The sequence below is a fragment of the Protopterus annectens genome, chromosome 14.part0 (assembly GCF_019279795.1).
Source record: "Protopterus annectens isolate FY-2018-M chromosome 14.part0, PAN1.0, whole genome shotgun sequence".
Lineage (NCBI taxonomy): Eukaryota > Metazoa > Chordata > Ceratodontiformes > Protopteridae > Protopterus > Protopterus annectens.
In genome coordinates this window covers 63,416,053-63,440,787 of record NC_056748.1, presented here as the reverse complement: position 1 = coordinate 63,440,787, position 24,735 = coordinate 63,416,053, and the positions used below count along the sequence as shown (strand labels likewise).

The following is a 24,735-nucleotide window of genomic DNA, read 5'->3' as shown; positions in this document are numbered from 1 at the left end:
ACCTGTTTTCTTAATATACAAAATCTTTTTAATACCTGGAATAATATGTTTTTACTATGGAGGAGAGACTTACAATTATTAAAATGATAATATTCCCCAAGATTTTATACTTAATACAATCAATAATACTTCCACCTACAAAAATAATTATCAAGAAACTGAATACACTAATGTTAAATTTCCTATGGGCACCTAATAGACCTAGGATTGCTTTAAAGAAACATACTAATAGCTGGTCTCAAGGGGGTATTTCTTTTCCAGACTTTAATTTATATACTATCTCTTCTATTGTAAAAGTTATTACTTTATTAATAGATCAGTCATATGTCGCAAAATGGAAAGGTTATTGGGAGCTAATTAGTATGCACTTCATGAAAATCTCCTTAACACATAAAAATATGATTGTAAATAACTCCATGTTATGGTTACTAAAGGAATTTTGTACTTCACCTATTACACCTAAACATATGGTTTGTTACCCATTAAATATTATTATTAGCTATCGTAACTTTATATTCATGCACCCTAAGTATAGGGAATGGAATTTTATTATATTCCTATAATGTATACTCAGGGTATGCTTTTGTCATCTACTTCTGAAGGAACTCATTTAGCTATAGATAATGATCTAAAATACTGGTATCAGTTGATATCTGATAATAAAGTTAAAAATCTAGATTTCTTAAAACAAGAATTTGATCTAAGAGAAACTTGCTGGTTAGAGGTTCAGACCTTTAGACAACATCTCATTAATAAAATAGATCTAATGTCTATAACAGTTAAAGAATCTATTCCAACACTGATTGATTACTTGATATTAAATTTACAACATAAAGTTTCTGATAAAGGTAAACTTTCATACATACATAAAATTATCAGACAAGAAACTTTTTACGGTGTAGATACATACTGGAATTATTTCACTTCTATTAATGGGGACCCACCAAATCAACAAGATAAACAATATATATTGGAATCTGCCTATAGAACTACGTCTTCCATTGTCTGGAGACTTTATACATGGAAATTTTTACATAGATCTTTTTATACACCTTTGATGATGAATAAAATAAATAATAAAGATAATCTATGTAAGAGATGTAATGTAGAAATTAATGCTGACTGGGCTCATATGTTTTATGACTGTATAAAATTGAAAGAATACTGGAAGTCAATTAATGAATTTTTGCAGGCTCTTTTTACAGATAATTTCATTATTTCTAAATCTCTTATATTATTCAACACACCTGTACCTCAAAGTGTTAAAAAGGTTAAGCTTCCCTTGTTATGGTCTATTATAGCAGTGGCTAGGAAAATAATAACCAGAAATTGGATTTCAGATACACCTCCTTCGTTCAATGAATTTAAAAATGTTATGAATATAGTGTGCCATATGGAAATAAACACAATTAGGTCAAGAACAACTAGAAAAACATCTTATTATATTGTATGGGATAATTTACAAAATTTGTTAAAAAAAATTCTAATTTCAATAGCATGGTATTTCAGTTTAATTAATTGATCTGATTGTAGTGGATGTCTTTGTAAATACTTTAGTTGTTTTGCTGAACATTATAATAATATCTATTTTTAATTACTTGTATAAAATTGTTATGATATTTCTCTTATATGTTAAAACAATAAACCTGTTTTGAAAAAAAAAATTCCTGCTTTTATGCATATATTCTGTATATATTACTGTAATCACTATGTGTAACACTGTTTCTACTTCAGCACCAATTAATGTTTAATTTTTTTTTTTATCTATGTTCTTGTCGGAGCTTTTCTCCCCTGGCCTCCACTGAAAATGGGCTCTTTTATGCCCCAGTGGACTTTCCTGGTAAACAAATGCAATAAGAATAAATAAATAAAAATAAATTTTATGGGGACCCATGCATGGAATAAAACATTTAGGAGTTGTTCTGTCCATTAGTAGTACAGAGGGCAGTCCTGCTGAGTCACCTTTGGACAGGCGAATGGCAGCTGCCCAAAGGTGACTCAGCAGGCGAATACATTTTAATGTATACTTTTGCATCTGAAACTGCGATTCCTAGTGCAAGTAAAGAAGTGAATGCCTTGTCCAGTCTGAGTGGCCAGGTAATAGTGCAGGTGACTATGGTCTGATGAGACACTTCAGTCAGTTATAGTAAACGTAGTTAGTAATTAATATGAAAATGTGACCACAGAAAGCAATGACAGGGAGTTGGATGTCATACTTGACGACATTTAAAGTTGTCACAAATGACATCACCACATTCAAACAAGGGAATGTTCATATATTTCTTTTTCCTTAAAAGAGGTTATAAACCAACCAACCACGAACAAAGTAAGACAACCAGTCACCAAAATGTATCAGCGATTTGCAAAGAAGCAGGAAGCACGAACATATGGTCTGGGCTTTCTGCTTCTTTGCAAACTGCTGATACTTTTTTGGTTCCTGGTTGTGTTAAAAGAGGTTGCCAATCATCATGGATGAGATTCCTGGAATTTATTACTTGGCCATGGACTGAATATAATAAGAAATGATAAGGGACTGAGCTTTTCGATACCCTACTGTGCTCAGATACATTTTATAGTTTATGTCTATGTTATTTACGTTGATATTTGAACTTGATTTGCTAGTTCAAGAATACATTACTGCAGCCATATAGCATGCCAAGTTTCTAACTGCTCAGATATTAAAACTAAGACCTGAAATAAAACTAGATTAATTAAGTCCTATTACTGGCTTCTAGCAAATGCTACTAAGCTGAGGCTTCCGTTCCTTTCAGGAGTGTGACCATGCATAAATTTTGTTTCAAAATAAAGTAGCTAAGTTTGAAACATTGTAGCCTTCACTAACAAAATATTGTCACAGCCCAGTGCCTTACAAAGGCAAGACAATACACATATTGCATGCCATTCATCTAATACACATGGAGGAAAACCTGTTGATGGAAGAAGGGAGAACGATTCTGTGAACATACAAACAGCAGTGGTTGGCTACATAGTCTGTGCAGCAATTTTTTTTATTCCTTTGTCTTGCCTGGTATCTGCTAACCAGCCGTCTTGCAGTGACTGTGCCTATTTGTTCCCCATTCAGTGGGTAAGAACCAGTCATACTGTATTCATCATTTAGGCAGCCATGATGGATATTCTTATTCTCTGGCCACCCTTTAATGCCCAACATGCTCACAGACGTAAGACCATGGATCACATTCTCTTCTGACTTTGTATTTTTTGCACATGCACCAAGAAGGCTACCACATTGGTGCAGCTTGGCAGAACCAGGCACACATCCCCAACCCAAATGCTGTATATGTATGTCTCCAACAGGAACTAGCATTGTGGCAGAGCAGACAGGAGCTGGCATTGTGGCAGAGCAGGCCACCTCCCACGCTTCCCCAGGATGAGTGAGCTGGAAATGACCACTCATTGTCATCCCCCCTCATTGGCTATTCTGTCTCCTGGTTTGCTGGTCAAGCTTGCATCATCTGAATTGTACTCATAGCTATATATCTCTGCTCCATGAAATCAGCTTGTCTAATCATCCTGAAGCTGCATTTAAAACATATATATCTGCTCCTCTGTCCTTCATCCTCCTCGTCTTCAGTCTCTTAAGCAATTTAATTTTGTTTTGTTCTTCAGTTCAGTACAGCAGTGGGATTTATGGTCATTTCAGGGCAATACAATCTCGTATCATCACTCGGAACCCATTTCCTTTATCTGCTATCCATGCATCTTCATTTCACATCTGGCCTTTTTGGTAAGGCTGGCTTCCCAAACTACGGAATTCTGTGAGCCTTTTCATGCCTCACTTTACCTTTTCTCCTACAGGCTGTAAATATTCACTCTGGCATGAAGCCTTAATGTGGGTTGGAAGGGGAGGTATGCAGTTTCAAGGATTACCCACAACACAATATGTCAGCAATGAATCCTGATGCAGTATGCATCACAGAGCTTTAACATATACACCTACAGGTGAGTAATGTACATCTACAGGTGTTTAATGTACATCAACAGGTATGACATGTAGACCTACAGGTGTGTGATGTACATCTTCAGGTGTGTGATTTACACCCACAGGTCAATAATTTACACCTACAGGTGTGTGGTAGGGCATGAGACCATTTGAATGCACCCAATACCTTGATTCTTCTGAAGTATGCATTGTTTAGTGTGTTGAATTAATCTGTTTTCACTTATTAGGCAATTCTCAAACACACAGTATAACAAATCTGATTACTGACAAAATATTGCTCTTTTCATAAATATCAGTGGCATCCATCTTATTGTGTTCTTCTAATCTGTGCTTTATTAGGGCACCCAAAAATAACACTCAGTAGTAGCATTATAACATCATGGCTTACACTAAGCGAACATACTTTATTCATACACTTCTGTCTGCAGTAACATCTGACCATACTTAAAAAAAAAAAAAAAAAAAAATACACATATATATATATATATATATATATATATATATATATATATATATATATATGTGTGTGTGTGTGTGTGTGTGTATATGGGTTCCGGACATTTGCTCGAATGAGCAAACAACCTAAAACCAAACGGCCGGGCATACTTATGCGAAAATGCTTTTCAGCAAAGAAGCGCTTTTGCATAAGTATGCCTGTTGCCTAGGCTGTACTACGGTGCGGGTAAGGGAAAATTCCCTTTTCCCCACAGTAGTGCGGCCTCGGAGGGAGAATATTAAAGTGGGAGGGGTGTGGGGGGGGTGCAGGGGGGGTGAACCCCCCCCTGCAAAAATGTTAATGTAGTGTTTTATTTTTTGTAACACGCTTTAACGAAATCGCTTTTTCGATAAAAGTGCTTTTGTTAAAGTGTGTTCGGTTATTATGGATTCAGACGTTTACTTATTCGAGCAAATGTCCTAGATCCATGTGTGTGTGTGTGTGTGTGTGTGTATGTATATATATATATATATATATATATATATATATATATATATATATATATATATATATATAGGTTCAAAGGTAGGTACTAGGCTATTGGCCCTAGGGCCTATATAAGCCTAGCCAAAAAGGTACCCTGGCTTTCGCCATCCAAGAAAATTATTTTCCTGTGCCCTTGTCGAGCAGAGCCAGAGAAGTGATCCCCGGAGTGAATTTCCTGTTTCCCATCCAATCATCAAGATTTTTCTTGAAGAGTGCTAATGAGGAGCTCTGTTTGACATAGATAGGTAGTCTGTTCCAGAGTATGGGAAGTCTCTGGGACAGGAATCTATCCCTCCAGCATGTTCTGTTTATTGTGGTGACAAGGTTTAGGTCCCTACAGCATGTAGTTTGGAGGGATTGGGATTTCTTTAAGTGGAGCATGTCCAACAGCTCTGGGTTTGACATAGCTTTATATGTTAGGCAGAGATCACCTCTGAGTAGGCGATATGCGACAGAGTAAAGCTGGAATTTTTTGAAATGGTCTGCGTAGGGTATCTGTTTGAGGCCAGTAATCCTCTTTGTGAGATATTTCTGTGGCCTCTCCAGTTGTTGTAGATGTCATGAGAGCTACATACCAAAAGGGGTGCTGTACTCTATAATGGGTCTAATGAGTGATGAGTAGAGGGGAACAATGACCTCTTTTTTTCTGGATGAGAAACCTTTTGTGATAAGGTGTGCCAAGTAGAAGGATTTCCTGACCACTGTGGCAATGTGATTATCAAAGGAGAGACTACTGTCCACCTGTGTCCCAAGGTCTCTCCATAAGTTCATAGGCTCATAGGTTCATATCACACTTTCGGTGTTAAGTAGACTACCACCTATGTGGTAGTTCATGGGTACAGAGTTTTTAACAAAGGGGATGACAATGCACTTTTTGGCATTGAGCTTCAGGCCATGGCTTTGACACCAGGCATCTGTCTCAGTGAGGCCCTTTGTGGGATGTCCACATCGTTAGGAGTTTCGATTATGGCTGCCAGTTTGCAGTCATCTGCAAACTTCATTAGCCAAAGACCTTCTGCATTAGTCTGTACTTCAGAGAAGTATATACCAAACAGGAGAGGACCCAGGACTGAACCCTGTAGTACTCCACTTGTAACTGGTCTGAAGTTGGATTTGGGTTCTGTCCATGAGCCAGTTGGCAACCCATCTTGTGACATAGGGATTTATACCTAGTTTAGTGAGTTTATCTATAATTCCAGAGTGGGGGATGGCATTGAAAGCCTTGGCAAGATCTAGATAGGCTGTGTGAACAACCTTACCCTCATCTATGGCTTTGTTGACTGCTTCAAAGAAGCCTATCAGGTTTAGGAGACATGATCTGCCTGGGGTCCAGAGTTTGGAGATTACTAATGTCTTTGTTTATGAGTTCTATGATGATACGTTCCATGGCCTTGCAGACCAGGCTCGTCAGGCTAATGGGGCAGTAGTTCCCGGGGTCCAACATGGCTCCCCCTTTGTGGAGTGGGATAAACATCATGGTGCACCATTCAGTGGGCACAAAACCTGAGGTGAGGCTATGATTGAACATGGTACTTAGGTGGGGTGCCAGTTCGTTCTGTAGTTTGTGTAGAACACAGCCTGGGATATTGTCAGGTCCCATGGATGCTGTGTTTTTGGCTTCGGAGAGTGTGTTTTTTACCTATGCAGCCATGATTACAGGAACTTTGCATTCTTCTGGTATAGAGATGGGCCCTCTAGAGGTTGAGAGGGGGGTAACATTAGCACTGAACCTATCTGCCAGGGTGTTGGCAATATCAGTTGGTTCTGTATATTTAATGCTATTGTGCTGTAACTCAGAGCAGATCTGAGTGTTGCCATTGAGATTCTTGACATATCTATAGAATGCTTTGTGGTTGTCTTTAGAGTCAGTGGCAATTTTGTTTTTGTAATTAGCTTTGGAGGATTTTATGAGGGATCTCAGCTTCTTACTGATGCTGACCAGGGATCTCCTCCAGTCATGGGATTTTACTCTTTTTTGCAACAGTTTCTTCCTTCTGTTGTAGAGTTTGTTAATGGCAGAGGACCACCAGATTGGCTTCCTTTTTTTGTTTCTGTTGGGGATAGCATGATCCATGCACTCGTGTAAGTGCTTATAAAATGTATTTGTGTTGGATTCAGCAGTCGTACCTCTATTGTCCGCCTGCATGGGTGTCATGAAGTTTGCCACTTCTGTCTTAAGAAGTGTGAAGTTAGCTTTGGAGAAGATTTTACGGTGGTTTCCCTAATGGGGGGTGGGGGCGGGATATGGATGTCTAGGGTGATTAGCTTGTGGTCGGATCTGACCAACGAGGAATTGACCTCTGGTGTGGAACACCGGTTGCCCTTGTTGGTAATGACCAGGTCTAGGATATTGCTGCCCCTGGTGGGGGTGTGAATAAGTTGATCCAAGGTGTTGGAATTTATTAATTCCAGAAAATATTGAGCAAAAGAGTTGGTACATGAGTAGTTTTCCAAGTTAATGTTGGGGTAGTTGAAATCACCCATTATTGTTGTGTTGTATCCTAATATTTTCCAGTGTATCAAGAAATGAAGAGTGGGAATCCTGGGGCATGTTGGGGGGTCTATAGCAAGCTACAATTTGGATTGCGGTCTTGCCCAGAGTTAGATGCACTTGGATAATCTCGGATGCATTATGCTGTGCAACTAGCCTGGAGGTGTGGATATCCTTAATGAATATGGACACGCCTCCGCATTTAGTGCTTCGGTCTGGGTTAGGTGGCCGAAAGGTGTGCTATGAATTATAGCCTGGTAATGCAGGGGTGCTCTCTGGAGCTTTGATCCAGGTCTTTGTCACTGCACAGATGTCGATGTTCTCCCATTTAAGGAGTGCCTCGAGTGAGTGCATTTTGTGGTTTAGACTTCTAGCATTGAGTAGCATTATCCTCAACTTTTGCTTGCTTGTACCTATTACGGTGATGAATTTGTTATTTGAACCTTGCCTAAAAAAGGCACTATAGGGGTGGCAAGAGTCTTAGCCAGTATCCGGAATATATATATATATATATATATATATATATATATATATATATATATATATATATATATATATATATATATAGGTCCATGTTAGAACGTTGAATATTCATAGCAACAACGTTTGTCCAATCACATCAGTCTTACACATAATTGCCAATTAGCCACATACTACAACACAGATTGTTTTTCTTAACCTCAGTACAACCCATGCCTATAGCAGCCACACCCTCATTAGCTACTCCCTATACCATTCACCAACACAACACTTAACTCCATATTAAATACAAACACAATGTTGCTCCAACATATTCTACTATCCAACAAAAAAATGTCACAGGATACCTTCTCCTTGAAAAGAACCAGACACCAGGCAGATAAGGTTATAAGCGCTTTCGTTCCCTTTATTCGCACTCAATACAAACGGAACTTCATCAGATACAAAACCTTACACACTTCCCCCCCTTTTTTATATACAATTCAATTGCTTAATCACAATCAATTAACTTAAATCAATTAATTAGTTAAATGTGCTCTCAAGTTAAAAACACATTAATATGTTCTTTAAAAATATATTGCTATGTATAATACATAAATAATTCTCCTATAAAAACACATATAGCATAAACATTTTGTCTGTTAAAAAAATATATATATATATATATTTATACTAACTTAATTGCTTCTGTGATTAACCACTTAAACCATTTTCATCTAATCTCATCTGCCTTTAAATGAAGCTTCTTACAGAAATCCTGTCATTAATACCAGGAAAAACTGTAGCATTCAACAAGACCTGCCAGTGTGTTTCCCTGTATTCTAAAAAACAGGGCCAATTACCCCCCCCCCTCTCCTGTCTACCTACCTTTTCCAATACACAGAAGAGGAATTTTTTAAAATCCTTACAATTTATGCTATGTCTAAATAAAGCATTTGTTTTATCTTGTCTCCTAATTGCATAAATGTGTTGGTAAATTCTCTTTTTTAACTTCTTTTCTGTTTTTCCTGTATAATATGCACAGCATGACTGGCACAATGCCACATAGACAACTCCTTTTGTATTACAATTATAATTCCCTCTCACTGGAATTATTCTATTGTGACCCTCTATCACTATATTCCTACATTCATAGATATACCTACATTCCCTGCAGCCATTGCAGTTCCTCATATTACCTAATGGAATCCTATCTTTGTCTTTCTTCCTTTCAAATAAGTTCTTAATGTTGGGTCCTCTTCTGAAACCTATTTTTGGTTTATTACCCAGTTTTTCAGTTAATCCATATGCTCCAGAAACACAATTCCAGTTATTTTCCACCATTTTACGGACCTCTACACTATCCTCATTATATGTTAGCACACAGCAGTAATTACCTCTTCTGTCTTCTTAACAGTCAACAAACTCTCAGGTTTTTTTCAATAATGGGGGATAAAAATCTTCTCCCCTGCTTCTTACATAACTCTCCTGTCCCTCTAGGACACTAGTTGGGTAACCCCTTATTGCCAGCATAGTCTTTAACTCAACCATTTGATCTTTAAACCTGTTGTCATCTGTCGTTAGTCTTGATATTCTAATCATTTGGCTCTTAACCAAATTTCTTTTTTGCCAAAAGGGTGGTCTCTCTCAAAGTGCAGATAACTATTCGAATGGGTGGGCTTCCCATATGTACATGATTCATAACATCCATCCCTTCTATTTTTATATAGGTGGACGTCCAGATAATTAACTGCTTCTTTCTCAATTTTACTGGTAAATCTCAAAAAATCCGTAGTGGCATTGATATAGTTCAAAAAAATCATCTGCCTCATCAAGCCCCCCCTTCCCATAATATTAGAATATCGTCCAAAAATCTATAATATCTAAAGATATTTTTTCTAAACGTTGAATTTAACACAAATTTGGTTTCCCAATAACAAAGAACAATATTAGCAAATACAGGGGCTACTGCTGCACCCATTGCTACACCTCGGATTTGCTTGAAATATTCCCCCTGAAACCACACAAAATTATTTTTCATAACCAATTCCATGAGGGTAGCTAAGACATACACCGTATCCCTTGAAAATCTGGTTCTTTCCCTCAGTGCTTCCTGAAAATATTGAATTCGTTCTTCATGTGGGATACAAAGAAAAAGGTCCTTAATATCAATAATCAATAAAATACCCTCTTCCTTGAACTCATTCCTTGCCATGCACTGTAATAAGTGCCAAGAGTCCTCCAAGACATGTTTCTTATCCTCAAAAAATCCTTTTAAATGGAAATCTGGCATTTTTGCTAAAGGTTCTGTTTTACTCCCACCTCCTGCCACTATAGGTCTCATTGGTGGCTCCCCTAATGATTTATGAATTTTGGGAATCCCAAAGAAGGCTAGGGTTACAGGATTGTTCACCTTTAAGTATCTCACCTCATCTTCACTGAAGGTATATTCCTGGAAGAGTTCTTCCAAAATCACGTCTAATCTAGCATTAAAGATGTTAACCTCATTCAGTGATGCTGCACTAAAGTAGGAACTGTCATTCAAATATTTCATCATTCTAGTGGTGTCGTCCTAATGTTCCATTATAACTACCCCTCCCCCCTTATCGGGCTTCATGATTCTTACTTCTTGGTTCCTCATTAACTCTGTTAATGCCTGTTGTTCATCTTTTGTTAAATCCTGGGTAATCCATCTAGTCTTATTCCCTATTAAATTCCTGTACTCTATTTCATTCAATCTTTCGAAAAGGGCCACCGGTGGTAATGGGGGGGTTATAAGTACTTTTCCTTTTTAAGGTTACTCTAGTTGCATCACTCTCCTTCCCATTCTGCATTACCAACTTTAAATTTATGGCCCTTGCAAACATCTTTAAATCTAAAATGGTGTTAACCATATAATTCTGTTTTTAGAGATAAAACTAAACCCTTTTACCAATAGTTTTGCATGGGTGTTATTTAATATGACTCCACTGTAGTTATAAATCTTGGGCCCTTATATTCTAGAATACAAACATTTCCGTTTTCATTGTTGTCATTACCGTTCCCTGTTATTGTTACTATTGTCATTATACATAGCTTCAGCAGGGACATTGTTAAACTCAAAATCGTGCTGTAAAAATATATAATTTCCTTCATTAGTTGTGTTCAATGCATCTAGATTTTGCTTGTTCCCCAAAGATTCATCACAGCATGTCTCATGTGTAATCTCAACACAATGCTTTTCCATATTTACATCAAAATCATTATACAGTTCCTTAAGACATGCTTCTTACATTCTACAGCATACTGTAACAATAAGGCCTTATTGCTAAAACTTTCATTTATAGTATTCAGTCCATTTCCAATGTCCCAGGTATCAGCAACATTCTCTTAAAACAGCACAGTACAAGGAAAGTCAGTATAACACTCAGTGCTGTCATTTCCACCAAACACACGTGACCATTCATTTGTTTTACTGTGGATTCTTGTATAATCGATCTTCCCCACACATTTATCACCAACAGTCTTATGCATCACCTCAGTACTAAAACAGTTAGAAAAATACTTCAAGTTGTCATGAACAACAAACTGAGATGGTCTTACCATTGGTAGAATGGTTGTGGTGGTGGTGGTGGTCTCCCCTTCCTTCTGTTTGACCCCCTTGTTGCACACAATAGTCTCTCTAATACTGTTTTGTGTTGTTGTTTCTGGGTGTCCAGGAACCATACCTGCTTTTCAGCCATGCAGACCTTCTTGGCAATGGTCGAAAATCCTGCTCTAAACCAGTCCCTTGCTCACCAAACACCTCCGGTTCATCAACCTCATCTCCTGGCAAAATTTCCACAACTTCTTCATCCGTTTCTACGAATGAAACTCTTGGTCGACCACCTGCACCTGGAATTGGGTACACCCTCTTCTGCTCGTATTCCTCCTTGTCTCTTTTCAGCTTCTTCTCTTTTTTCTTTTTAATGTTATTTTTGTGTTGCTCAACCCTCGGGAAGATGGTGGAATAAACCCCTTTGTTTGTCTCAAAGAGGTTATCAGCAGTTATTTGTCTTTGTAATGTCACAATTTCATCTTTCAAACTGCACATTATTCTAGCATTGTCTTTAATTAGTAACCGCATAAAGTCAATGCCTGTCCGGTCAAACAGTTCTAAAAGTTCCTGGTGTAGAACTGAACCACTCTGAATGTTATTAGGGAACTTACAGATTCTTAGCCCCTTCGGTACTCTTCCCAGGCATATACAGTCTTCGAAAAACATGTTATCAAGCTGTAAGCCCCTGAATTTTTTCAGAGTTTTTTCCAGTTTATAAATTTTATGTTTATAATTGGAAACAGGATCATCACCTTCTCTTGGCTGGCCCCCGAATCCGTCCCATGATGGTATCAGTTCCCTGTTCAGCCAGGAGAAGAATTCTCTATCACCCATTGCTTGCAAGGCTTTTCCATTCACTTCACCTACTCCAGTGGCATTCACATCTCTCAGTACTGCCCCCGAGTAGGATATTCAAGACATATTCTACTATGTATTCTGCTAATTACCTCTTACCTTTCTACTTGTTATCATAATCAAACGCAACAGGTCATAACTATCCACTCCCCCACTAATCCTCTCAACATCACACCTCACACTTCTTTAAACAATGCCTTCATATCTCCCTACCTTTACAACAGCTCCAGTACAGAACTCTTCACATTTAAATATATGCACACTCACAGTTAACCCCACATTTATGCAGAAATATTTTAAACTAGTTACCCACCTCACACACCTGTTTCTATTCAGTTCTACCCTGATCAAACTAAGTGTTGACATACATCCTAATCCAGGAACTCAACCCCTAATCAAACCCCGTCACTCCAAACAACCCTTATACCCTAAACATCATTAAAATCAACCCTTACACCCTAAACATCACTAAAAACAACCCTTACACCCTAAACATCACTAAAATCAACCCTTACACCCTAAACATCACTAGTCTCCCACAAAGTAGTGCTGATCCCTTAATATTAAACATGAACCTAGGAAGCATCCTATATAAAACACATGAGCACCCAATACTCTCCCATATTAGTAGCCATAACACATGGCTAAAACCCCACATATCGAAAGTGAAAGCCTAACCCATGGTTATAACATCCATAGACATGCCAGGACTCATAAACGAGGTGGTGGCATAGCTGCAATATATAAAAATACAATCAAACTAGAAATATTTCAAATCAACCCCCCCCCCCCCAGACCCCTTGAATTCTGAAATTCTAATTACCCGCCTTCAACTAAACTCCTACAAACATATCATTATAATAGCTATTTACATACCCCCAGGCAACATCCTAGACATTATTGAAGAACTTCTTTGCTGGTATGCCACAACTTTTAGTTAATAGAAAATAATAATAGGTGATTTCAACATGGACTGGTACACCTGCTTCTTGGAAAATCCCTCCTATTTTATTAACCTCCATGGTTTCTGTCATATTATACAATCCCTACTAGATTTGACAGACATAGCAAAAAAGAATCAATACTAGACTGGACACTTACAAACCCTCTCTGTCACCAATCTCGCTGTCTCCCTGACAGTCTGAATGATCACCTACCCACTTGCCTTCTTAGGCAATGCATTTGTCCTACTAAATATATCATTTACAAACTTGTTCACAACAAAAAACATTTCTCCCCTAAAGTCTTCAAATCCCTCCTGCAACAATGTGACTGGTCCCCTTTAAAATATCTGCACCTTGACTCGGCTGTTCAGTATTTCATTGACAAATTCCTCAACACACTAAACAACCTTGCTCCCCTTAGAAATACCCATTCTAACTCCAAGCACATACCATGGCTTACTCATTACATCAAGCAGCTCATCAAACAGAGAGAGTCTCGTCCCTATATAACAAGACCAAAAATCAAAACTTACCTACCGTCAATAATGCAACCTTGCCAAAAAGCAAATCTGGCACAACAAAAAGCTATACTATACAAAAATGCAACAAAAACACCAAAACAATCCCCCAAAATGTTGGGGAGCTATCAAACAACTACTAAAGCCTGGACAGATCACAACCCAGCTCCAACCACAGCACATAGCATTGCCTCTCAATTTAATTCACACTTAATTAACTCTATACTCTTCTTAGTGAAAAGACAACAGCAAGACCCCCCTATCTGCCCCTAATGAAATGGGCAGAACCCTCAATTCCTTTTCAGTCAAACCAATTCAGACGAATAGGCAAATGCAAATGACAAAAAACAGTTGAAATCCAAAAACGTACCACGGAGCCCTTGTACCAGCAACAACAAGTAGGTAGAATGCCATCAAAAAACATCTTTCCAAGCTTAAGCCCTCCTCGCTCACAGCTCGCCAACTCCCCAGTGAATTTCTAAAACTAGCAGCGGATGCTATCTCCCATTCTACATCTCTCCTAATAAACCATTCCATTGCTGAGCAGTACACCCCCAAACTCTGGAAGGTCTCTTGTATCATGCTTCTTCACCAAGGTGGCTCCTCTGCTGAGTTCTCAAACTACAGGCCAGTTGCCCTCCTCCCTCCTGTAGCCAAGATTCTTGAAAAATGCATACACAGACAACTCCTCGACTATCTACTAAGCAATACTCTCCTATCTTCATCTCAACATGGCTTCAAATCTAAACACAGTACAACCACTGCCTGTGTTAGCTTTACAAACTCAGTCAACCAGCTTAGAAATGATCGTATTGGTTCTTCTTCTTCAAATGAGATTCTCCTTTATTGTGCAATATTTTCAGAAGGTAGGTGAGTGCACTTGTTACACTAAGGAATTAAGATTGCAAGCTTACATTAACCCAGATGATGCCCGTCACCATAAAGGTGTCTGTAAAAGAAGAAGAACCAAGAGTCACCATGTCATTTTTTATTGTGCAGGAGAATTTTTGCAGTATTTTGAAAAAATAAAAATCTCTTAAGATCTATGTTAAGCGCGGGGCTCGACCTGGTGGTTCGATTAGCTTAAAGCTATTTAGACACACATCTAAATTTATTCACCATATTCACCAACAGGCTCAGCACAGCCACCTGGCATACAACCATCGTTCAATATGCAGACGACTCCTCCCTCATATGTTCAGCTCTCTTACTACCAGAACTCCTATAAATAACCCAACAATCTTTCCAAGACATTGAAAAATACCTCTCAGACTCTCAACTCCTACTCAACCTGAATAAAGCAAAACATATGCTCTTCACTAATAGCAAAGTTCCTGATAAGTCTCTATCACTATCCAATAAAATTAAAATTGAACCTGCCCCAGCACACCAAAATCCTTGGAGTCACAATTGACAGCAACCTAAAATTTGACAAACACCTCACTCTAACTATCAGAAAGGTCCACATTAAGCTAGGCTCACTATACAGAGTCAAGCCATACCTAACCGAGGCCACTAGCCATCATATAGCTAGGACTCATCTGCTCTCTGCCCTTCTATATGCCTACCAATATTCACTAATCTCAGAAAAACAAATTTAAACAAACTGGAGTCTTGCTATAACAAAATCGAAAGACTCACTACTAATATCCCTTACAGATCACATCACTGCACAGCACTTCGTAAACTAAATTGGATTGAACCACCAAATCTCCTGTTCCTTAACGAACTAACTTTCATTCATTCCATCTTCCACCATCCAGACAATTGTCCTGCACTCAAGACCTCAATGCAGGCCTACGCAAATGGAAGGCCACTACGATCCTCCAACAAACTACTACTCAAAGTAACTAAATCTAATAATTGTTACTGTAACTCTTTATTCTCCCACCAAATATCTAAGTCCTGGAATTCCATGCCTCAGGCAATACTAAATTCTAGCAACACATCCAAATTTAAACTACTGCTTAAGGAACACCTAACCAGAAACTGGCTTTGCTCCTGCACTAATCCAGGCTGATCATTCTGTCCTTCCTCCTCCTTACAACCAACATATCTCTTCTCTTACTAAATTCTAACATCCAGACGATTCCTTCTATCATGGAATTCCAGTTTCTCTCTACCTATCTCTAGCTCACTACTGCTCCTATTTTTATCTACCTATCCCAGGCTTCCTACAGTTTCATCCTATTTTTATCTACCTATCCCAGGATTCCTACAGTTTCATCCTATTTTTATCTATCTATCCCAGGATTCCTACAGTTTCATCCTATTTTTATCTACCTATCCCAGGCTTCCTACAGTTTCATCCTATTTTTATCTACCTATCCCAAGATTTCTACAGTTTCATCCTATTTTTATCTACCTATCCCAAGATTCCTACAGTTTCATCCTATTTTTATCTACCTATCCCAGGCTTCCTACAGTTTCATCCTATTTTTATCTACCTATCCCAGGCTTCCTACAGTTTCATCCTATTTTTATCTACCTATCCCAAGATTTCTACAGTTTCATCCTATTTTTATCTACCTATCCCAAGATTCCTACAGTTTCATCCTATTTTTATCTACCTATCCCAGGATTCCTACAGTTTCATCCTATTTTTATCTACCTATCCCAGGCTTCCTACAGTTTCATCCTATTTTTATCTGCCTATCTCAGGCTTCCTACAGTTTCATCCTATTTTTATCTACCTATCCCAGGATTCCTACGGTTTCATCCTATTTTTATCTACCTATCCCAGGCTTCCTACAGTTTCATCCTATTTTTATCTACCTATCCCAGGCTTCCTATAGTTTCATCATATTCCCTCCTTCTTGTACTTCACCTCAGTATTGTCTTAGCTGTCACTATTTACAAGTAACACTAGCATACCAACAGTCAGCCATATTCTTGTTCATATACCATGCATATATCTCAGAAATATTTACCACCAAACCCATGATATTTAATTACTGATCAGTCATTTCTCTATGATGGCACAAGCTATTTCATGCTAGTTTATTTGTTAGTTTTTTTTTTCCACTTTATATTGCTCTCTCAGTTTTTATTGTTTACGTATAAACTATTTACTTCCTATATTTACCAAAGTTATGTATTCTTGACTGCTATCAATTTTTTTGTATTGTTTGTAATGTATTTTTGTAATGGAGCTTTTCTCCGTGATAAATAAATGTAAAATAAATAAACAACAGTGAACGCAGAAGATTGAAAGGCACAACATTGAAGTGTCACAATACCAAACTGAAAACAACAACTATAAAAGCTTTTGCAGCGGGGCAAGCCCCCCCCCCTGCACCCCCAACACTCCCTACTATGTATTTATACCAACTCCAACATCAGACTGCAGTTGAGAATGGGCAAAACCTCAAACCCAACTGTACTGCAATCTTGCACAATCACTCACTTTCACAGCTCAATCTTTTCAATGCTGGCGTTATGGCATTCTGGGTTCACTGTTATGATTGTTGAAGTTATGAACCTCCAGTGTTCTAACAGGGGCACACACACACACACACACACACACACACACACACACACACACACACACACACACACACACACACACACACACACATATATGTACACACATACACACACACACACACACACACACACACACACACACACACACACATATATGTACACACACACACACACACACACACATATATATGTACACACACACACACACACACACACACACACACACACACACACACACACACACACACACACACACGCATATTTTTCGTACTTTTCTTGTTGATATTTGAGTTTGGGCTTATGAATGGGTAATCAGGTATTCTGATGTGGCCTTCCTAGCTGCAATGTAGCTTATCCCTGTACAGTGGGCTTACCTGTGTGTATCGCCCATTCTCTGAACAATGAGGCATCTTTGATCATGTCCCATCCATGGCGGGCAGCATGTTTCCATGGGATCTGAAAAATGTTTTCATCCTGTAAAGTAATAATAAACAAATAAACTGAAAGACAAATAACTTGTCAGTAACTAATGATATTCCAGAAGTAATTAATTTAGTAAACACAAGGAACGTAGGAATGATGCTAGGCAAGCAATCATGAGAACCTTAAAATCCCTAGCCATTTACACCTTTAAGTAGACACACTTAAAAGCCTGTCACTCTGACAGGCTGAGTAAGAGAGAGTTAGTGATCAATTGAGTGAAAAGAAACGTGTGTGTGTGTGTGTGTGTGTGTGTGTGTGTGTGTGTGTGTGTGTGTGTGTGTACACATATATATGTGTGTGTGTGTGTGTGTGTGTGTGTGTGTGTGTGTGTGTGTGTGTGTGTGTGTGTGTGTGTGTGTGTTTACATATATATATATATATATATATGTGTGTGTGTGTGTGTGTGTGTGTGTGTACACATATATATATATGTGTGTGTGTGTGTGTGTGTGTGTGTACATATGTGTGTGTGTGTGTGTGTGTGTGTATGTGTGTGAGAGAGAGAGAGAGTGATGAAGTACGAAAGTTTAGAGAGTGAAGACAGAATAATCTCTGCCAGCCCTTAGAGAATGGGTTCTCTGTAAAATTGTTGTGTTTTACTTACTTATGTATTTTTTTAAGTACTGTTTTATTTTTTAATATATTTTGGATGTAAAATGCTTCCTCCAGCACCATTAACATATACTACAGCAAGTATGAAACATTAGGCAGAGAAATTATTTTACATTAAAAATATATTAAAAAAATAAAATAGTAAAAAAAAACATAAGTAAGTAAAACAACAATTTTACAGAGAGCCCATGCTCTAAGCGCAACAATCCCCCTCCAGGGTATGTGTTAATGGGTAATTAATGCACTACCAGGGGTGTAGAGGCCCTCCTCCTGTTGCATCAGGCCTCACATCACCCCTGGGCAGGCATTAATTACACATTAACACACACCCTGTGGGGCATTATTGCTTGCTTATTACTGTATATTTTTATATATTTTTGATATAATTTAGTTTCCCCTCCTAATGTTTCAAACTTGCTGTAGTAAACGTTAATGGTGTTGAAAGAAACATTTTATATCCAAAATATAACACTTTAAAAGTATCCAGGTATTTACTTTATTTTTTTTGGTCTCTTACTCCTAAGACATTTGGTTTGTTGGCAGTCATTGGAGATTGAAGTTACTAAATAAGGACATACATGTGAGGTTTCAGACTTTTATTTTCTTTAGAAAATTCATGTTAACAGAAATCCTTTATTTAAGCAAGTTTGTAATTTTCAAGAACAATAATTAAAATGCATTTCTATTTCTGAGCCTTCGTCCCCTTTTATTTTAGGCTTTATCCAGATTTCTTCAGCTGAAAGGTCCAGAGGTATTACACCTTCTTTGTGGTTGCTGCTGCCACTAGTTTAGCTCACTCACTCTCTTTCAGGCACACCTCTGCTTCAGAAAATATATGCTAACACAAATTCCAATATTCAAGTAAAATGTTTCTATTTTGAGCATTTGTCCCCCCTTCATTTTAGGCTTATCCAGTTATCTTGAGTTAAGAGTCAAGAGCATACCTCTCAATTGTCCAGATTTTTGCCTCATATGATTGGTCCATTCCTCGTACAATTTTTAGTGTTCTGTGAAATCACTGGGGATTCAATTCAATAAGTAATGACAGACATTTGAGTTTCAGACTCCATATCCTTCAGAAAATACATGCTAATGGAAATGCTGTTATTCTAGCAACTTTCTAAGAGCAATATTTAAAATCTGTCCCTATATTTGGTCGTTTGTTTCTCCATTATTTGTGGTTATGTCCAGATTTCTTGTGCCGGGAGGTTGAGAGGTATGAGAGGTACGCAAACCTCTTATGTGATGCTGCTTCTGCCAGGGTTCGCCCGATCGCTCTCAGTCTTCACTTTCTCTCTGTCTCTCTCTCCCTCTCACACACATACACACAGTCTCTTCTGCTTTCATGCATGCATTCACTCACACAGGCAGACAGCAACATAAACACATAAACGCACACACTTTTTTTCTGTTTCATTTATTTTTGACCATCTCTGTCACTTACTTTCATACACACATACACTCTCACATGCAGACATAAACACGTGCACACACACACACACACACACACACACACACACACACACACACACACACACACACACACACACACACACACACACACACACATCTTTTTTATTTCACACTTGCTAAACAGCAAAAGCACTGCTTAGAGAGCATAAAATAATGCTGGACGTTCCATTTTCTCAGGCCGAGCTCCCTGGTGGCTTGATATGCTGCCATGAAGCAGTGGACTCATTTTTCATTGGGCTTTACCTGTAGGGTAACACCCTGCAGGTGAACATTAGTTCCCAGTAAGGGTGCAATATACAGGATGCCCAGTCTCTAAAAGCTATTGAGGCATTCAACAGTTAGAAATAAAAATGATTTTGTTTTTCCTAATTAATTTCTGCTATAACTCTCATAAAGTTACAGAGCATCAATCACAGTCTGTTAAAATCACTTGATTATGATCCACACAAGATAACCAAATGAACAAAAACTTTTTTTTTCTGCAGGGGGCTTACCTGCTGCACCCATCTCACTGGCAGGATGGCATCCTCCCACACTTCTTTCTACTTATATGTACCAACTCTGGGGTTGCACTGTCATCTCAAGGAAAAGAGAAATCCCCAAGATAATGTGTTTTTGCACAAAGTACTAAGTAAAGCACTACATCTACTTACCACCGCTGTGAATACCCACTTCCCTTAAAGGTATACCACTCCCTTATACTGTTCTAGCATGTCGAGTGGTAGATTACTGGCATCGTCTCCAGTTCAGCTGGTCAATCTGGGCATCTTGAGACAATGCTACAATTGTCTCATGTACACAGACAACCCTCTCCTCCTCCCAACAAACACAAATACATGTGAGAGATGCAACTATATAGCCAAACTGGAGGCTGAACTCTCTCAACTCAGGGCTGGCATGACCAGACAGGAGGAGATGGCAACCACACACACAACTATCCCAGTCCCACATAGACCTACCACAACTGCAAACCAAACACATAAAAACACAAAGACATACTCGGAGGCTCTAATAAAAACTTACCAAAACAACAGAGGCTCCCAAAGCAGACATCCAAAAATCCACCACCTCAAAACAAAACACATGCAACACATACTTCAATAAATCAGTGTGTCGACCAATCGCAGCCCTTAAGGCCAAACACCTTGCCTGATACACTAGTAATAGGTGACTCCATAGTCAGACACACTGATGTCCCACTGACCAGGCTGAACAAGGAGAAGGTGACTGTGAGCTGTCCATCGGGAGCTAGGATCCGCCACATAACACACGCACTCAGGTCACTCCAAAGCAAGTACAAATATGACTCCGTCATTGTCCATGCTGGTGTGAATGACCTGAGACGTACTTCCCTGGACTACATGAAAAGAGACATAGAGGAGCTCTCCGATTATGTAGCCCAGGCTGGTATGACCCTGACCCTGAGCAGCATCTTGCCCTCACCAAGAATGATACCACAATACAAAGACAAGATGATCAGCTTTAACAATTGGCTCAAGTACTGGTGTCATTCTAAGGGGATCCAATGTCTGTCTGCCTGGGATGATATGTTGGACAAGCCACGCTGCTTCACAAGGGATGGCTTACACCTGTCACCACTGGGCTTCCAGATATTGGCTAAGGCTCTTGCCACCCCCATAGTGCCTTTTTTAGGCAAGGCTCAAAAGACAAACCCACCTCCTTAGACAACAAAAATGGAAAAAAACTAAGGGTAATGCTGCTCAACGCCAGAAGTCTAAATCTCAAGATGCAGGCACTCCATGCACTCCTCAGCATGGAGAACATCGACGTCTGTGCAGTAACTGAAACCTGGTTCAAGGCTCCTGAGAGCACCCCAGCTCTACCAGGCTATACCTCGTACCATGCTTTTCGGCCCCAAAACCCAGGCCGAACCACAAAGGGGGGGGGAGTGTCCATATTCATAAAGGGCACCCACACCTCCAGGTTAGTAGCAACACATGAAGCATCAGAGACCATACAGGTGCAACTAACCATAGGCAAAACTGCTATACAACTGGTAGCATGTTACAGACCACCCTCCCAATCTCAAGAACCCCACTCAGCCTTCCTGAAGACATTGGAGGATATGAATGTATCACAAAATACCATCATACTGGGAGACTTCAACTACCCAAACATAGATTGGGTACATTATTCTAGCCCTAATACCCTAGCCCAAAGGTTCCTGGAATTCATAAATTCAAATGCACTGGAACAACTAGTCACCTCTCCCACTAGGGGAGATAATATACTAGACCTGATCATCACAAACATGGGGACAAAATGCTCCACACCGAAGTATACCCCTCACTAGTGAGATCTGACCACAAACTAATCACCCTGGATATACATATCCCACCTCCACCCCCAGCACAAAAGACCACAGTGAAAAACTTCTCAAAAGCAGACTTCACTCTTCTTAAGACTCAGATGGTATCCTTTAAGCCCACTGTGCCAGTGGATACCACATCCCACAATGCCGAATCCTTCACAAATGCTTTCTATGGACATCTCCAAGAATGCATGGATCATGCAATCCCAAACAAATCCAAGTCCCTCTCCACCAAATGTAAGCGTCCTGTCTGGTGGACCTCAGCCATAAACAAATTGTATACCAAAAGAAGGAAGCTACTGCACGTCAGAGCGAAATCCCATGAAGGGAAGGCATCTCTGATTAACATTAGCAGAAAACTACATTCTCTCATAAAAACATCCAAGGCAAACTTTGAGTGAAAAATCGCTAAGGACACTAAAGATAACCACAAAGCCTTCTTCAGCTATGTTAGAAACCTGGGCGGAAACCCTCAGATATGCTCAGAGTTGGTTCACAACAACAAAAAATACACTGAACCCACAGATATTGCTAACATTCTGGCTGACAGGTTCAGTGCAAATTTCTCACCTCCTTCACCCCCAAAAGAAGAAATACTTATCCCAGCTGAATGTAATCTCCCTGTCATCTCAGATGTCCAAGTGAGAACCACTCTAAACAAAGCAAAAAACACAGCATCAATGGGACCTGACAGTATCCCGGGGTGCGTGTTACGTGAACTCCAAGAGGAGCTAAACCCACACATAAAAATGCTATTTAACCTTAGCCTTACTTCGGGATATGTACCTGAACACTGGCGTACAGCAACAGTGGTCCCACTCCACAAGGGGGGTGTCTCTACAGACCCTGGAAACTACCGCCCCATAAGCTTGACTAGCCTGGTCTGCAAAGCTATGGAAAGAATCATTATGGAACTCATAAACGGAGACATAGGGGACCTACAGACGCTTGACCCCACCCAGTTCGGCTTTGTAAAGGGCAGATCCTGCCTTTTAAACCTGGTTGACTTTTTCAAAACAGTCACTAGAGCCATTGATGAGGGCAAAGCAGTCCATACAGCATACCTGGACTTGGCTAAGGCCTTGACACAATACCCCACTCAGGCATCATAGATAAGCTAAACAGCTTAAAAGTAAACCCTTATGTCACTAGATGGGTTGCAAACTGGCTAAAGGACAGAACCCATAAAGTTAAAATCGCTGGAGCAATGTCAGACTCAAAGCCAGTCACAAGTGGTGTCCCACAGGGATCTGTCCTGGGACCCCTCTTGTTCGGCATTTATTTCTCAGATGTTAAAGCAAACATGGGAGGGCTGTAGCTGACAAAGTTCGCAGATGACTGCAAACTAGGCGCCATAGTCGATACACCAGCAGATACACACATCCTACAAAAAGGCCTCACTGAAGCAGACAACTGGTGCCGTAGTCCCGGCCTTAATCTAAATGCCAAAAATGTATAGTCATCCCTTTTGGAAAAACAAAGTACCCACAAATTATCACATAGACAGCAACCCACTGAGTACGGAAAAAGTAATCAGAGACCTAGGGACCCAAGTAGACAGCGACCTCTCATTTGACACCCACGTTGCCAAAGTGGTTAGAAAAGCATTCTACCTTGCACACCTCATCATGAAGGGTTTCACATCCAGATCCAAGGATGTCATTGTACCCCTATATTCCTCCCTCATCAGACCCATGATTGAGTACAATGCCCCATTTGGTATGTACCTCACCCGGCACTTGCAACAGCTGGAGAGACCACAAAAGTACCTCACCAAAAGGATCAAGGGTCTCCAACATATGTCTTATTTTGCCAGACTAAAGAAACTTCAGCTCTATTCAGTAACATACCGCCTGCTCAGAGGTGATCTCTGCCTGACGTACAAGGCCATGTCCAATCAGGATCTGAGGGACATGCTCCACCTCAAAAAATCCAAATCCATCAGGACCACAAGAGCTAAAGACTTAAACCTCGGCACAAGTATGAATAGGACATGCTGGAGGGATAGATTCATAACCCAGAGGCTTCCCATGCTTTGGAACAGGATCCCAGTTCGTATTAGGCACAGCCCCTCACTGACTCTCTTCAAGAGAAATCTTGATGAGTGGATGGGAGATCGTAAGTTTACCCCAGTGGTCACATCTGTGTCACTGCTAGACAGGGGCACAGTAAACTAATTCTGTTATATAAGGGGACCGTCACTGTGTCACTACTAGACAGAGGCACAGTATTCTAGATTTATTCTGTACATTGTTGTACCATTTCATGGGGTGGCAAAAGCCACATCACTATGGCTAGGCTTATAAATGCCCCAGGGCAGATAGCCTAGTACTATACTATGAAACTATGAAACTATGAAACAAACTATGGAATTGCATGTGAGTGATCAATATTTAGAGGGCCACTCACTAGTGTGATGATTTTCAGCCTGGTATCCCATTCCTCTGCATAATCATTCATCTAGTTAGCTATTGCTCATCCATAAAAAATATATAGACTTAATAAACAGTTTTATGAACTCTACTTAGACTTAGATAGGTTAAATCTGTTTCCAAAGGTCAT

General features: G+C 39.4%; 1 protein-coding gene across 1 annotated transcript in view; it reads right to left on the bottom strand.

The window, feature by feature from the left end:
* The window catches only part of LOC122788869 (interferon regulatory factor 2-like), a 590,221-nt gene that overhangs the window by 284,897 nt on the left and 280,589 nt on the right, over positions 1 to 24,735 (bottom strand). Inside the window, exon 3 of the mRNA XM_044055774.1 lies at positions 17,648 to 17,747. Coding sequence (XP_043911709.1) covers positions 17,648 to 17,747 — 100 coding nt within the window. The remainder of the gene's footprint in view (positions 1 to 17,647; positions 17,748 to 24,735) is intronic.